Genomic DNA, 15,444 nt, shown 5'->3' with positions numbered 1-15,444 from the left:
GGCACCACCACTGCCTCCAGCCCATTGGAGGTGGGAATTCTGGCCCAAAGCAGGAGCCACCCAGGAATGGGGCCATCCAGCCTCTTGGGGGAGTAACCAGAACCCCCATTTACTGAGCACTCAGTGGAGGGGGAGGAAGACCCTTTCATCCCAGCGAGCCTGGGGGCTGGGTATCAGGACCTCCTGTCCCCACCTAACTGGAGAGGAGCCTGAGCACAGAGCCCAGGTGACAGGATGCAGCTGAGCACTTCTCCTCCGCACTCCTTGTCCCTCCTCTCTCTCCGCCTCCCACGCCAGCTTGCAGTCTGATCCCAGCGGGAATCCCACTCCAGGTCCCACACCTGCTCCTCCTCAGGGTCCACAGCAGAGCTAATGAGCTAATCAGTCGCTCCCCATCACACCCTGCTTCCTGAGCCCCGTGATTTTAGTCGGTCCTTCCCCGGCCCCACAGCCACGGGACCAGTCTCCGCAGTGACCCAGAGCATGGTGGGGGTCTCGGCCTCCTGGCAAGTAGGAGCCTCCCCCTTCCCCGACCCTGCTGTGGCCTCTGGAGGGAACGGGGGGCCTCGGATCCACCCAATGCCCACTTCGGCCTGATGATGGGATGGGAGCCACTCCCAGAGGGACTGCGCTCTCCTGAGGGACCCAGGCAGCCTAAGCTGGACACCTGAGGTCGCCTGAGATGTAGGTAATGGAGCATGGTGATGGGCAGGGGACCTGCTCCACTCACACCCTCACATAGATAAGAACCTGGGAGAAGCCAGGGTGACAGGCGTTCCCGGCCTGGGGACTATAGAGGGGACTCGGGGACCCAGGAGGCCCAGGGTGGGGATGAGAGGTGGGGTGTGGGGTGGGGGAGCTTTCAGAAGCAGCAACAGCTCAGAGAGGGCCCTCATCTTCTGAGCCTTCAGGGCTCCCGGAGACGGGGGCAGGGGGCCCTGGGCGCACGTCACCCAAGGAGGCCCTGAGATGAGACACCCTCCCAGCAGCCCCCGGGCTCCTCTGCCATCTGCTGTGGCCTCCCCTGTCACCTCCCATATGTCGGGCAGACAGGGAGCGTGGCTGTCCCACAGCCTCCTTCCAGGCTCCACCCCCTCATCCAGACGCCTCCCAGAACTCAGGGCCACCAGCCACCTGTCCGAGCCTGTGCCCCAGGAGGGAGCAGGGTAGTGCGGCCTGTCCCCAGGCTGCTGTTTGCAGACCCTTCCTTCTGCTCCCTGATCCCCAACAGGTGGATGGCACCCCTGGCCTGAGGGTGCTCTGGGCCTCTGGCCACTGGAAGCCACAGCCTGCACCATGTCACTGGCCGTGGCTTCAGGAACCAGCTCATCTTGTCCCAGCCCCTTCTTCTCTGTGAAGCTGGAAATGGCAGCCTGGGCACTCGGCCGGGATGCCCCCCGCTGCAGGGCTTCGTCCAGAATTGATTCTGCAGAGGTGGTGGAGTTACAGACAAGGGGGACTGGGAGGAAAGGCCCACAGCTCACTTGTTCAGAGCCCTTGGCCAGGGAAGTCCCTCAGAGACCCCGGCTACCCACTCTGGGCCGGGGCTGGTAACCTGGAAGAGGTACCCCACCAGGCACCATCCAGCACAGAGCAACAAGCAGAGCCAGAGAACAGCTGTATCGATCGCCCCCATTTTCTGATCTTGCCCGAAGCTCCCTGGGGCTGATGGATGGCAGATGACAGATGGGGGTCATGTGGCCACATCCCGTTTGGAGGGAGCCCTCGTCTAGCCTCTGCCCCCAAAGCAGGTGGGGAGGAGGGTACAGACAAGGCAGAGAAGGAGCAAAATATGGTCCCCACTTATTGTTGTGTAAGACCATTAGCAGTCACTCCCCATTCCTCCCATCCCCGATCCCCAGGTGACCACCAACCTACTTTCTGTTTCTATAGATTTGTCTATTCTGGACATTTCATGTAAATGGAGTCATACAATATGTGGCCCTTTATGACTGTTTTCTTTCACTTGGCATAAATTTTTTCAAGGTTCATCAATGTTTAGCATGTATTGGTACTGCATTTTCTTTCATGGTCATATAATATTCCACTGTGATATTCCCATGACAGACGTTGGGGTTGTTTCCGTCCCCAGGGTTCTGAGGCATCGGAAGTTCTGCGTTCTGTCCAGCAGAGGGGGCCGTTGAGTCCCAGCCTCTCCTTCCAGCAAAGGGACCGGATGGCCTCGGGGAGGAGTTGCCGGAACATTGGTCTGGGTTCAAGGACCACTAGGGCTGCTGCTGAGGTGGGGGGGTGGGGGGCGCGAGAGAGAGAGAGAGAGAGAGAGAGAGAGAGAGAGAGAGAGAGAGAGATTCATTATGAAATGAATTATAGAGCCACAAAACCATATCTCAGAAAATGAAGGAAGTTGAGGAGGGGACATCACCAACAATCCCACTTTCCTGTTCCATTTTAGTTTTTAGATGAAAAAAAAAACCCATCTATTGGGAGTGGTGGTGATTGTAGTGATGGTTTTCACGGGTGCGAAACCCCTGATGTGACCTCCTGCAGCCCACACTAGCCTCACCCCATAACCCAGCTCTTCCTCAGACACACCCAGAAGTCTGAACTCTCCCCATCTTTGCCTGTCTGTCTCCATCTTTAGGACCAGCTCACTGGCCAGCCTTCCCCTGACCTCTGCCTCCTCCTGAATGCCCGCCCTCAAGGCCCACACACCTCTGCTGTGGCCTGGCTCTGCCCGCCTCACCCTTTCCTCCCTGGGCTCTGCGCTCCCACCCGGGTCAGCACTGGCTGAGCACTTACTATGTCGTAAGCACTGGGGGTTCACTGGGGAACAAGACAGACAGATCTCTGTTCTTGGAAGTTTAGATCTAGCTTGGGACAGACACCAAATGGGGGACTACAGAGTGTCATATATATGGACCCCACTTTCCTCCTCATTCTTCCCTTCCTCAGGAGGGAGAAATGATAAGAAAGCTCTTCGGGGAAGGACCAGAGACCCAGGGTGGGGGTGCTTTCAGGGAAGGCTCAGAGGATGGGAGGAGTGTCCTTGGGGCCAGAACAAGCTGTCCCATGGGAAGATAGCCACTATCTTGCAGTGTCCTTGTACCCAACAAGCCACTTGCTCTACCAAGAGAACAGAGCTTGCAAACCCAAACCAAACAGCGTCAGAGTTCTGATATGAGCTTGCTGATGTGTACAATATTTAAGGTGGGGCTGAGTTGGGGCCTGCAAACCAGGGAAAGGGACACCTCACTGATGGTTGAAGCCACCCCCCCACAAAGTATCCTTTTCTTTCCCAGGTGTTTAATGATAATGTCCCTGATGAGCCCACAATTCCCCCTGGAAACTCAGAGACCCTGTCAGCAAGGGGAAAAAAATGTTTGTGCTTTTGGGATTCTCCTTGCTGACAGCCAGGGAATGGGGTTCTGGAGGCCTGGGTTCTAGTCCTGTCGGACCCACTCGCTGGGTGACGGGAGCAGGTCATCCAAGGAAGGCAACTGATACCGATGCTGAGCTGCTGTGTGCCATGCCCTGGGAGGTCAGGATTTATTATACCCGTTTTGAAGAAGAGGTCATCAGGATGTGAGCACTGCTGGGATTCCCGCCTCGCATTGCCGGCCACAAAGTCAGGGCATCAACCTCTGTTTCCTCACCTGCAAAACAGGCTTTACAAGGGCCCTGTTGGCCTTGCAGAGGAGTGGGAGGGGACATGGGGCCTGGGAGGGGTGGCAGCAGGAGGGTGGAGAGCCTGCAGGGGGCGGCAGTGAGCTGTGCCTGGAAGTGTCTGCCAGTCCTGCTCCCCAGGGTCTTCCTGCCAGTCTCCCAGGGCACCAACATTAAAGGCAATCATGGAAGGAACAGCACATGCTTTATATTTGCCCCATCTGGTTGCCTTACACATGGTGCTCACAACATCTGGCATAAGAGGACAAAACTTAGGCTCAGAGAGGGGAAAGGAATTGCCAAGGTCACAAAGCCCAGAGTGGGAGAGACCTGAATCCCAGCCAGGCCGGCCCTGGGCTCTGTTCCTCTAGATTAGATGTCAGGGCATCCGCTCTGGGTGGCACTGGAACTGCGGGGAAGGCAAGACAACCCCTCACATCCGTGCAGGGACAACAGCCGCGGGGGCGGGGGCGGGGGGTGGGGAGGTATTCTCGTTCTCATTTCAACGCCCAGGAAGCAGGCACAGAGGGGCAGAGGCGGTCAGGACTCAAGCCGGGTTCTCTGGTCGACAAATCCTGTTTCCGTATCCCCTCACCCAGCAGGCTGGTGGGGGTATTTTCACTTGGCGCCCCTTGGACTCCCTCCAGGGTGCTGTGTGTCTAAGATCTCTGGGCTTCCCTGGGGGACGAGAACAGATTTTGTTTCGCTGCCCGCCTGGGCTATGCTGTCTTCCGCCCAGCCCTGCGCGTCCCAGTGGAGGCTGGCGACCCCTTCAGAGGCAGATTACAGAGATAAATTCTGAGTCAGGCAAACACCTGGCCCAGGACCGCAGGAACGGAGACGTGGGTGTTGAGTGACCTGGGGAGAAATTCCTATTGATTATCTCTGTGACAGTCCCGTGTGGCAGATGTTGCTTCATCACCCACCCCAGGACTCCCTCGCAGCAGGACAGTTGGCACCGCTGGGTGACCTGCCCGCTAGGGGCGCGCTCAGCCGTGACGCCGGTGAGGGGCTGCCGGGCTGGGGGGCAATGCGGACCCAGGGGTTCCTGTCCCAGGAGTGCAGAACTCGCCGTCCGGGCCTCGGTTTTCCCAGGCGCGGGGACACTGGCAGGGCCACGGCTGGGAGCGGCCCCTTTAAGAGGCCCTCACGCTCGGTCCGCCGCGCCGCGGCCACCGCCCCCCGGCCCTCCCCTTCCTGCGGCGCCGAGTGCGGGCCGGGCGCGAGTGCGGCGGGAGCGGGCTGGCCAAGCGCAGCGCGGGGAGTCGGCGGCGGCCGGGCGCGGGCGCGGGAGCCCGAGGAGAGCAGCGCGCCGGCGGCGGCCATGGGCTAGCGGGCCCAGCCTAGCGGAGGTAGCGCCCGCCCGCGCGCGCCGGGAGCCCCGCACACAATAGCGGCGCGCGCAGCCCCGCGCCCTTCCCGCGCGCGCGCGCCCGCCCCTCGCCCCGCCCCGCGCGCGGGGAGCCTGGCTGCAGCCTCACCTGCAGCCCGGGAGGGGGCGGGTATTGTTCGCCAGCTGCCGCCACCGCTGCCCCGCCGGGGGCATGGGGGCCGCCCGGCGCCCCTGGCCGGGCCTGGCGAGGCCGCCGCGCCGCCGCTGAGCCGGGCCCCGCGGCAGCCGGGCGGCGCAGGTGAGGCCGGCCGCGCCATGGTGGACCCGGTGGGCTTCGCCGAGGCGTGGAAGGCGCAGTTCCCGGACTCGGAGCCGCCGCGCATGGAGCTGCGCTCGGTGGGCGATATCGAGCAGGAGCTGGATCGCTGCAAGGCCTCCATCCGGCGCCTGGAGCAGGAGGTGAACCAGGAGCGCTTCCGCATGATCTACCTGCAGACACTGCTGGCCAAGGAGAAGAAGAGCTACGACCGACAGCGCTGGGGCTTCCGGCGCGCGGCGCAGCCCCCCGACGGCGCCGCCGAGCCCCGCGCGCCGCGCCCCCAGCCCGCGCCAGCCGACTGCTCAGACCCGCCGCCCGCCGACGAGCCCGAGGCCCGGCTGGACGGGGAGGGCTCCCCGGGCAAGGCCAGACCGGCGGCCACGCGCAGGCCCGGGGCCGCCGCTCCCGCGGACCACGACGACCGCGGGCCCCCCACCAGCGTGGCGGCCCTGCGTTCCAATTTCGAGAGGATCCGCAAGGGCCCCGTCCAGCCGGCGGCGACGGACGCTGAGAAGCCCTTCTATGTGAACGTCGAGTTCCACCACGAGCGCGGCCTGGTGAAGGTCAACGACAAAGACGTGTCGGACCGCATAAGCTCCCTGGGCAGCCAGGCCATGCAGATGGAGCGCAAGAAGTCCCAGCAGGGCGCGGGCCCCGGCCCTGGGGACCCGCCCAGGCCCTCCTACCGCGGGCGCCTCTCCGAGAGCAGCTGCGGCCTCGACGGCGACTTTGAGGACGCGGAGCTGAACCCGCGCTTCCTGAAGGACAACCTGATCAACGCCAATGGCGGCAGCAGGCCCCCCTGGCCGCCCCTGGAGTACCAGCCCTACCAGAGCATCTATGTCGGGGGCATGATGGTGGAAGGGGAGGGCAAGGGCTCGCTCCAGCGCAGCCAGAGCACCTCGGAGCAGGAGAAGCGCCTTACCTGGCCGCGGAGGTCCTACTCCCCTCGGAGCTTTGAGGACAGCGGAGGTGGCTACACCCCGGACTGCAGCTCCAATGAGAACCTCACGTCCAGCGAGGAGGACTTCTCCTCGGGCCAGTCCAGCCGCGTGTCCCCGAGCCCCACTACCTACCGCACGTTCCGGGACAAGAGCCGCTCACCCTCGCAGAACTCGCAGCAATCCTTCGACAGCAGCAGCCCCCCCACGCCCCAGTGTCAGAAGCGGCACCGGCAGGGCCCGGTGGTCGTGTCCGAGGCCACCATCGTGGGCGTCCGCAAGACGGGGCAGATTTGGCCCAGCGATGGGGACAGCTTGTCCAGCAGGCTGCTTCAAGACGGCGCCTTCCATGGAGACGCAGGTGGGTACCTCTACCACCCTGGTGGGCACACCTGCCCCTGGCTGGAAACCACTGAGCAGTAGGGAATGCGGGGAGGAAAAGGTAGATCGTTTTTGGAGTGATTTTCAAATACTGTTGTGGACTGGAAGGATTCTTACTGATTCTGAGCCTGAACAAACTGCATCCCACCTTCCTCCTGAAGGCAGATTCCCAGCGTTTGGAATGGGATTGGGGTGGGAGGGGTGGTGTGTGGGATGGTCGGTGGCTCTTCCTTTGGGTCTAGAGCCCTGTGCTTCTCGCGAGAGTACTCTCTGCGAGTTGGGACCAGGATGCCCTGGGCAGTCATCTCCTTGCCTTCTGATCCCCCGCACCCCGAGCAGTAGGGATGGTATAAAGGGTGGGTCATCTCTGCTGCTTGGATGGAGGCTTTTAGCCGGGATTGATCCGTGTCTTGGGCAATCCCCGCCACCTGTCCTCAAGAGTTATATGACACGTTTGGGGAACCCAAGAGGTGCCAGCTGCTCCCAGGCCGTAGGAGTTCACTTGCTAGTCAGAGCAGGTGAAAATACGAATGAAGAGGAAGTGAGGTGACCGACAGTTCTGACTCAGTGGGTCACTGAAGATCCACAGGGTGAAGATTTTAGCCAGGGCTGAAGCAGGGCCACGCCTGTTCTGATCTGCCCAGTTTTGATGAGAGACATCACCCAGCGTTACTCACCTCTGTGCGTCTTACCCTAGCTCCATTTTCTGATCCATCAGTGTGCTCTCGCCTCCTCGTCTTCCCTGCCCATTGGTGCTCATTTTGGGCTCCTAGTCCACGGTCTGACTCCTGGCCCTGAGATTAAACCTATGGGATTTGTGTATATAATACGTGTGCACATCTGCGTACAAATACCGTGAGGCGCAGGGGTGACGGGACTGGGTTTTGAGATCCAGGCACAGTTCGTGATTGGAGTAAGGAGAGGGATTTGGGGGGGGGGGGGGTGGCGGGTGAGGCAGTCGGCAGTCTCTCAGAGTCCTGGTCCCTGTTGGGCTGATCCGGTTTTCTGCTCCATTGATTTTTCTTTCTCTGCTGATGGAGTTGTATGTGCTTCGTTGGTCAGCATCCTCTTGAAACAAGTGAGGCTATTTTTGGCTCTGTGGAGTGGCCTCTTTGCGATCGGTGCCCCGTCCTGTTTGTTTTAGGCACATCTAGTTGCTGACTTCATCTGCTGCTGGGGTGGGCTGTGGTGTGTCGCCGGGATCTGTGCCCTGGCCCAGCCGCATCCCCTGAGTCCCTCGTGGGACGGGTTGGGGGGAGGCTGTAGTATTTAGAAGCCTGCTTTGCAGGCACGTCAGCTCCTCCGGGGTCTGGAGGATTGCCCTGTGGTCGCTGGGCACCAGCCCCGTCTGGCCAGCTGTCGGCCGAGCGAGCCAGCTTGAACTGGTCCTCGGCGCCCGCCAGGGTGTGGGAGAACGTCGTTAATAAAGCAGAAAATGAGACGTTTTCGTGGAGACCTACAACCTGAAACCATGATGTCTTGCTGGGGGAATTCAGAGTCTCCAGGGACCAGGGCCCTGTTGGAGGGAGTGTGTTTCGGGGCCCTCCCTGCGGGCCGTCTCCCCGAGCTCACAGCTCCTCGCCTGCCTCTCAGCCCCTGCACGCAGGAGAACCCGGCTCCGTGGGTGACGCTGGGTAGGTTCCCAGCCGAGGAGTTAATTTGACAGCTTGGACCCCACTCTTAGCACTCTCTGGGTCCTTCTCTGAAAGTCCTCAAGGTCCCACGTTCTCTCTCCTGTTAGGTTTTGAAACTCTTGGTGGTTTTAGCTCCGGGAGCCTGTAAACTCAGTACCCAGCATGCTCCTCTGAGCGTCGTGGCTGGAGGGGAAGGAGAGACCCATGGGCGCGGCCATCTGTCTCTGTCCTGACTGTTTACCCATGTTCTTTAGATGCCTGCTGGCCAGGGCTGCGCCTCTGAAATGTGACAATGAGGAAAATCGCTGTGGGGAGGGAGTGGAAGTCACCGAATTCTCTGACGCAACAGCAGCCACCTACATGGGGGCCCGGCCCTAGTAGCTTCAGAGCCTCTTTACTCCTGTATTTCCGAGTTGAGGGAAGGCGCTGAAATGACCACCAGCCGCTGTGCGCCAGGCATGGTGACAGCATGCTTCAGGCAGGGCCCCCTATGAGCTCTCCATCACCCCACCTGCTCCACATCTGCAGGTAAGGATGCAACCGGGAAGTGGCAGAGCTGGGCCTCCAGGCCCCGGGGGAATGCAGCGCCCGTGTCCTTCCCACTGCCCCACACACATGCCTGAAAAATGCGAGTGGGGGAGTCCAGGGGTCCTTCGAGCTCCGCACACCCAGGGCCCACCGGCTGCGAGCTCTGCTGTGTGTAAGCCTGTCCCTCCTACAGTACGGGCTGCATAGAAGGAGAGAGTGTGGTCCTTGCCCTCTGGGAGCTTAAAAGTTAATGGGAGACAGGAACACACACATCACTTATGTGTTCAGAGGGCGTGCCATCAGGGAAGCTTCCGGAAATAGCCGCATTGGAGAGGGGCCTTGTCTAGGGCAGAGGGTGGGGGCTGCCGTCTGCCCCTGAGGAGCCGTGGAGCAGAGGCTTCTGTGACTCTGGACTGTGCTTTGTCCTTTATTCATTTATTTTGTGGTACTATGTGACGTAACATTTACTGCCTTCACCCACATTAGCCGTTTTTAAGTGCACAGATCAGTGGCATCAAATACGTTCACGCAGTTGTGCGACCGTCGCCACTGTCCGTCTCCGGGACTTTCCATCTTCCCAAGCTGCGACTCTGTCCCCATCAAACAGCAGTGCCCCCTCCCCCAGCCCCTGGGACCCTCTCCTCTACTTTCCATCTCTATGATTCCATGACTCTTGGCACCTCGTCACAGGAGTGGAATCACACACATTACGTGTCCCTCCGTGTCTGGCTAATCTCACTTTGCATCATGTCCCCAAATGTCATCCACGTGGTGTCACATCCACGTGTGCGTCTTGAAGGCAGGGATCCCTGGTTCATTCCTGGGCCTCCCGTGGAGCCCAGTTCAGAGCCATACACACAGCACATCCCCAAGATCCTGTCCTCCTTTCCACAGTCGCGGGGCCAGGTCGGGAAGGTGGGAAGGTGGCTGGTCACTGGGAAGCGTCTTAGCTGTGTCCACCCCTGTCCCTTAAACTCCTTTCGAGGACTTTGGCCACCCTTTCCTGAGAGAGGCCACACAACCAAGGACCTTTCCTCTTTTAGGTCTGAGGCACCCCCAGCCCTGAGTGTCCCTTGTGAGATGGGACCCTAGATCTTGTGTTTCTTCCTGGGCGCTCCTGCAAGTGGCTGCCCTGTTGTTTCACATTTCTGTTAAGCAGCTTAATTTGCTCTTTGGATTCTGGTGACATGTTATCAGAATGATCGCAGCTTTGTTTTTCCCTTGGGTGGCTGAATGGACCGGCCGGCGACGAGCGTGAGTAACTGTGGGGCAGGAAAAGGTCACCCAGGCCTGGCCTGGGCTCCACCGGCATCTTTAGACCAGAGCCTGCCTCCACCTCCAAGTTGAGTGCAGGCTCCTCCCGGGGGACAGAGGCAGAGTCCGAGACCATTTAAATCATCACCAGGGTGGAAACGGAATGTAGATCCAATTTTACAAGGATTCTCCAGCTCGGGAAGGATGACCTTCGTGTTTTGGGAACAGAAGGAAGCATTCTGGACCTTTCACTGAAGAAGGAGCTGGGAGTGTAGATCCGTGTGGGTCCGGGGGTAGGTGACCCCCCATTCCTCCCTGTTGCTTCTGGCTTCAATAGCCGCCTCCCCTCCCTGGCTGGGAATCCCGTGGTCCAGCCTGCCCTGTGGTTTCAGAGGGCTCCACATTCACAGTGAACGGATGGGCATCTTCTCCAGTTGCCAGACAACAGGCCTGAATTTTGACTGAGGCTGCTTTTCAGATCAAGGCTCAGGAGAAGGTGGTGGTGGATTTAATTAACTCTGAACCCCACAGGGGTCTTGACCCCGACTAGAATTATAATCCCTGTGGCTCATGTAGGATTTTTTCCTTATTTTTGAAAAAATGTAATAACTTTAATTAAAATAACTTATTTATGTAACATGTGATAGGTTTTTCTTTATTGTGGTAAAATAAATGTAGCAAAACATGGCATTTTCACCTTTTTTCCGTGTTCAGTGGCGTTCTGTATATTCATGCTGTTGTGTAACCATAACTGTCTCTAGAACTTTCCATCATTCCTACCAGAAACTCTGTATCCATTATGCAATAACTCACCTTTCCTCCACCCCCAGCCCCTGGCAACCACTGCTGTACTTTCGGTCTGTTTTCTGTGAATTTACTTGTTTCCCGTACCTCACGTGAGTGGAATCATGTAATATTTGTCCTTCTGCGTCTGGCCTGTTTCACTCAGTTAGGGTTTTGAAGTTGCCGGGTAGCATTCATCCTTGACGCCCCATCTCTGGTCCTTCATAGGTGTCTTCTCTTCAGGAAAACACCTGTTAGCCATGGCGATGTTTCCTTGGCTTTCACACCCAGGTGTTTGAAGCAGCCCAGTATGTTAGTGATCTGGGGCAAAATGCCACAGACTGGGGGCTTCAACAACAGAAATCTGTTTTCCCTGCAATTCTGGAGGCTGGGAGTCCAAGGTCAAGCTGCTGGCAGGACTGGTTTCCTCGGAGGCCTCTCCTTGGCTTGTAGACGGTCCTCCCCTTCACATGGTGTTCCCTCTGTGCCCGTGGACCCCTGGTGGCTCTGTGTGTGTCTAAAATCTCCTCTTCTTATAAGGACATGATTCAGATTGGATAGAGCCCACCCTGATGACCCCATTGTAACTGAATCACCTCTTGAGAAACTCATCTCCAAATACAGTCACGTTCTGAGGTGCTGGAGGCTAGGACCTCGGCGGGTGAATTTTGGGGGGACACAGTTTGGCCCCCAGGACTCAGTGAGTCCCTGATTGGGCAGCAGAGAGATGGTGTGTGTGTTGTGCTCACCAGCCGGGTTTCAGGAGGAGTTCAGGTGGAGCATCTTGCAGTGCTGGGCAGCCTGGTGGGCCAAGACCACCCGGCCGGGTGTCAGGAGAGCTGCGTCCCAACACTTCACGTGGCCACATCTCTCTCCTCATCTGAAACGTCAGGGGTTGGACCCTGTTGTTGCTAAGATCCTGTCCTTCCATTCTTTATTTTTTCTTTTCTTTTCGTTTCTTTCTTTCTTTCTTTTTTTTTTTTTTTTTTTTTTTTTGGCCTCGCAGCTTGTGGGACCTTAATTCCTGGACCAGGGATTGAACCTGGGGCCACGGTAGTGAAAGTGCTGAGTCCTAACCACTGGACCGCCAAGGAAGTCCCTTTAACGTTTTTTCTTTAAAATTTATTAACACAATTTTTCCACGTCTTTCTTCTTTACTCTGGTTTGTACCTACATTTCCTTTACTAAGGTAACCACTTGTCCCCCGTTCAGGCACTCAGAGGTATTTATTGAGCATCTACTAAGTGCCAGGCACTGTCTCCTGGAAATTCTCTCTTGCCTTTATTCACGGGTTTGTGGAAAGGCTTCTTTCCGTGCGCCTTGCCTTTAAAAAACCAGCGCAGACAAACAAAACCTTCGTAATGTCCTTGCGTCTTCCCTGACTGTGTATCTTTCTTTAGCTGTATGTTTGCAGCTATTTCCTGTGAATCCTGTGTCTGTCCGGCTTCCTTCTTCAGGGTGGTGAGATCCTCTAGACAGAGACCTACCTTGGTGTCTGTGTCTTGGGTGCTGTGGTGTTTGTGGGTCACGGATGGAATGAGACCCCCATCTCTGAGGTTTCTGTTTGGTCCGGCCCCTCCTTGTTCGAGCCCCACTCTGCTTTCCCCCATCTAATAATCGGCATTGATTTTGGGGGGCCTGACGACACAGGTGCCCCAGAAAGGAAGCTTGTTAGCTTTGGAGGTGTCCTGGAGGTTATTTTTCCTTCTTTGCTGAGGTTTGGACTCCTCTCAGTCAATCCCAAGAGCTTCCTGAATCCCTGGCCTGGGGCCTGCTAATCATCTGTCTTGGATTCTGGTGCCCCCTGGCCACTGCCACCTTGCAAAACGGGGACGTGGCGGTGGCAGTGCCCCGGGGAGACGCGCCTGCCAAGATGGGGCGGGCGGGGACTGCGATGCCTGACTTGGGAAGTAAACACGACTTTGGTGGAGGCTGTTTCTCGTGCCCTCGGAACATTCTTGTGAAGTGGCTGGAGTCAGGTTGGGTCTGAGGGGGTGTGAGACACACATACCCGCCCAAGGTCAGGCCGTTGGTGGAGGGGCTGGTGCTGTCCTCTCTCCTAGGCTGGGGGGTGATGCCTGTTGCATGAGAGTGGGCACCGAGTGACCTCCCAGAGGTGGAGGGGACCTGATCAGTTGTTTGGCAAACAAAAAAAACCTCCCGGAAAGTGTTGTAACCCTGTACATCCACCTGGGGCACCTGGCTCAGATTCCTTCAGCAGGTCAGGTGGCAAAGCGCCCAAGAGGACAGACGTGTTGGAAGGATGCTGCCTGTCCATCTGCCTTTTCCCTTCAGCAGTCAGGGCACTGGGGCAGGGTCATGGTGCTGACAGGCTCTGCTGTGGGCAGTCCTGGGAGGTGCGGAGAGGCAGGGGCTGTCTGGGAAAAGGTGACAGAGGTGGCCGGCCGTGTGCACAGAGGGGTCAGCGCATGGCCCAGGGAGCACTAGGAAGGAGCTGTCAGTGGCTGGGAGACCGTGTGGAGACACTGGAGGGAGCAGGAGGGCCCTGCTGCCCCAGCTGCCTGGGGAGCCGGGCCGGCAGAGCCGGGGGCGAGCAGTCCCAGGGCATCCTCCCAGGTGACTCTGTTGGCATAAGAAGGGCTTTGAAGATTTGCTTCCTTTTACAGGCCTGACCTGCTCCCTTTAAAAAATGCTGCCGGGAGGCTTCCCTGGTGGAGCAGTGGTTAAGAATCCACCTGCCAGTGCAGGGGACACGGGTTCGATCCCTGGTCCAGGAAGATCCCACATGCCACGGAGCAGCTAAGCCCGTGTGCCACAACTACTGAGCCTGCGCTCTAGAGCCTGCGTGCCACAACTACTGAAGCCCGCATGCCTAGAGCCCGTGCTCCGCAACAAGAGAAGCCACCACAATGAGAAGCCCGCGCACCGCAACGAAGAGCAGCCCCCACTCGCTGCAACTAGAGAAAGCCCGCGTGCAGCAATAGAGACCCAACACACACACACACACACACACACACAGAATGCTGCCGGGGTTAGTCGGTCTGCCAGGGGAGCAGGAAGAGATCGTCTGCGGGTAACACATGTACACATACCAAGGGTAGCCTTCTGGAACAGATGTCCACATAGTCTGGGGAAAGAATGCAGACCTTGAAGGTAGGAGAGCTGGACATGCCTGAGATCCAGCATGTGGCTTTTGTGCAGGGACTTGGTTCTGTCAGCTGGAGAGGACGCCCCCTCCTTGGGGGCTTGGTGGGCGCCTGAGTGCCCAGGATGGTGGCCCCTGGGATCTGGCCCCCTCTCTGTTCTCACAGAGTCACCCCCTCAGGCATCTAATGTCAGTTGATTGAACACCACTTAGCAAGCGATTTTAAAGGAGAAATGCATAATTCAGTAGGTGCAGGCCTTTTCACCCACTGGGCTCAGCTCCAGGAGGACCTCGGGGTCTGCTGGGCCCTTCATCCCCCTCTGTTCCCTCTCCTAATGTGTCCTCCTGGGCTGAGTGGTCTTAAAGGTACAGTATGTGTGTATTTTTCTGCATCGTGGCCCCAAAGGAGAGCCAGCTGCTTCACCTAGTGGGCTGTTCTGTCGTCCCAGGGCACCTGGGGCCGCGCACGCCCCTGTGGGGTGGAATGGGGTCTCTTGCAGTGTTCCTGGGGGCCTGGGAAGCTAGGAGCTGCAGGGAGAGAGAGACGGCTTGATCTTTCTCATAGGGCCCCCCCACCCCCAAGTTTATAGAGGGAAAGCTTAGAACCACTTGGTCCTCGTTTCTAGTGATTGTGAGGCCGAAAGAGAGAAAGTAAGAACCACAGACTTTCTTCAGTGAGAAACAGAGGAGGAAGACAGGAAACCACGAGAGTGGCTCATGCTCGGTGCACTCAGGCCGCTGTGCGGGCTGCCCAGGGCTCTGCCAAGCAGAGGGTGCTGCCCTGGGTCGTGTGGAGGGGACACAGGACAGCTGGGCCCCACGTGGCATCTGAACCGTGTTCAGTGTCCAGCTCAGCTACATCAAGTATTGGGTTGGCCAGAAAGTTCATTCGGGTTTTCCATACCATCGTAAGGAGAAACCCAAACGAACTTATCGGCCAACCCAATACATTCACATTGTCGTGCCACCGTCACCACCACCGTCTCCAGAACCTTTTCCCAAAACGAGACTCTGTCCCCATCAAGCAGTAACTCGCCCCTCCCCCTCCCTAGCCCCTGGCACCCCCAGTGACCCGCCGTCTGTGGATCTGCTGTGGGGCGTCTCGGAAGTGGACTCACATGGCCCTTGTCCTCTTGCGTCTGGCTTGTCTCACTCAGCGTGATGTCTTCACCGTTCCTCCCTCAGACCTCGGTGGTGGTTGGACAAGCAGGACCACGACCAGGCCAAGCTGACCGAGGCCTCTGCTCAGTGGGGAGGCACATGGTGCTTGCGGAGCGGGCTGCGTCTCGCACAGCACCGTCCCTCACAGGGGTCCCTGAGGAGGAGCAGCAGGGATCCCCATAGCTGAGCTGTCTGAGGCTTTAGGTGAGGAGCTGGGGGAACCTGCAGACTCGTGGTTGGATAGATGGGGCAGTCTTCATCCCTGGCCCTCCCCAATCTCGTGGAGTGGCTATGCTGTGAGTGGGGACGTGCAGGCTGGGCCAGCCACGCCGGTGCCCCCCTCTCCTGTCCTCTCCGAGGCGCGGGGGTCCCCGTGCTGG

At 58.4% G+C, this 15,444-nt stretch overlaps 1 protein-coding gene across 4 annotated transcripts in view; it reads left to right on the top strand.

Moving 5' to 3' along the window:
• Positions 1-5,165: 5,165 nt before the first annotated feature.
• BCR (BCR activator of RhoGEF and GTPase) overlaps positions 5,166-15,444 on the top strand; it is a 100,663-nt gene continuing 90,384 nt past the window's right edge. For 2 of the 4 annotated variants that reach the window (XM_032602394.1, XM_032602392.1), the window contains exon 1: positions 5,166-6,578. In XM_032602394.1, the coding sequence (XP_032458285.1) occupies positions 5,273-6,578 (1,306 nt within the window). In that variant the 5' untranslated portion in view covers positions 5,166-5,272. The remainder of the gene's footprint in view (positions 6,579-15,444) is intronic. The other 2 variants (XM_032602395.1, XM_032602393.1) reach the window with 1 other exon arrangement.

The sequence above is a fragment of the Phocoena sinus genome, chromosome 14 (genome assembly GCF_008692025.1).
Source record: "Phocoena sinus isolate mPhoSin1 chromosome 14, mPhoSin1.pri, whole genome shotgun sequence".
NCBI lineage: Eukaryota > Metazoa > Chordata > Mammalia > Artiodactyla > Phocoenidae > Phocoena > Phocoena sinus.
The sequence above is the reverse complement of the archived record's forward strand: the minus strand, read 5'-3'. Positions and strand labels throughout refer to the sequence as shown.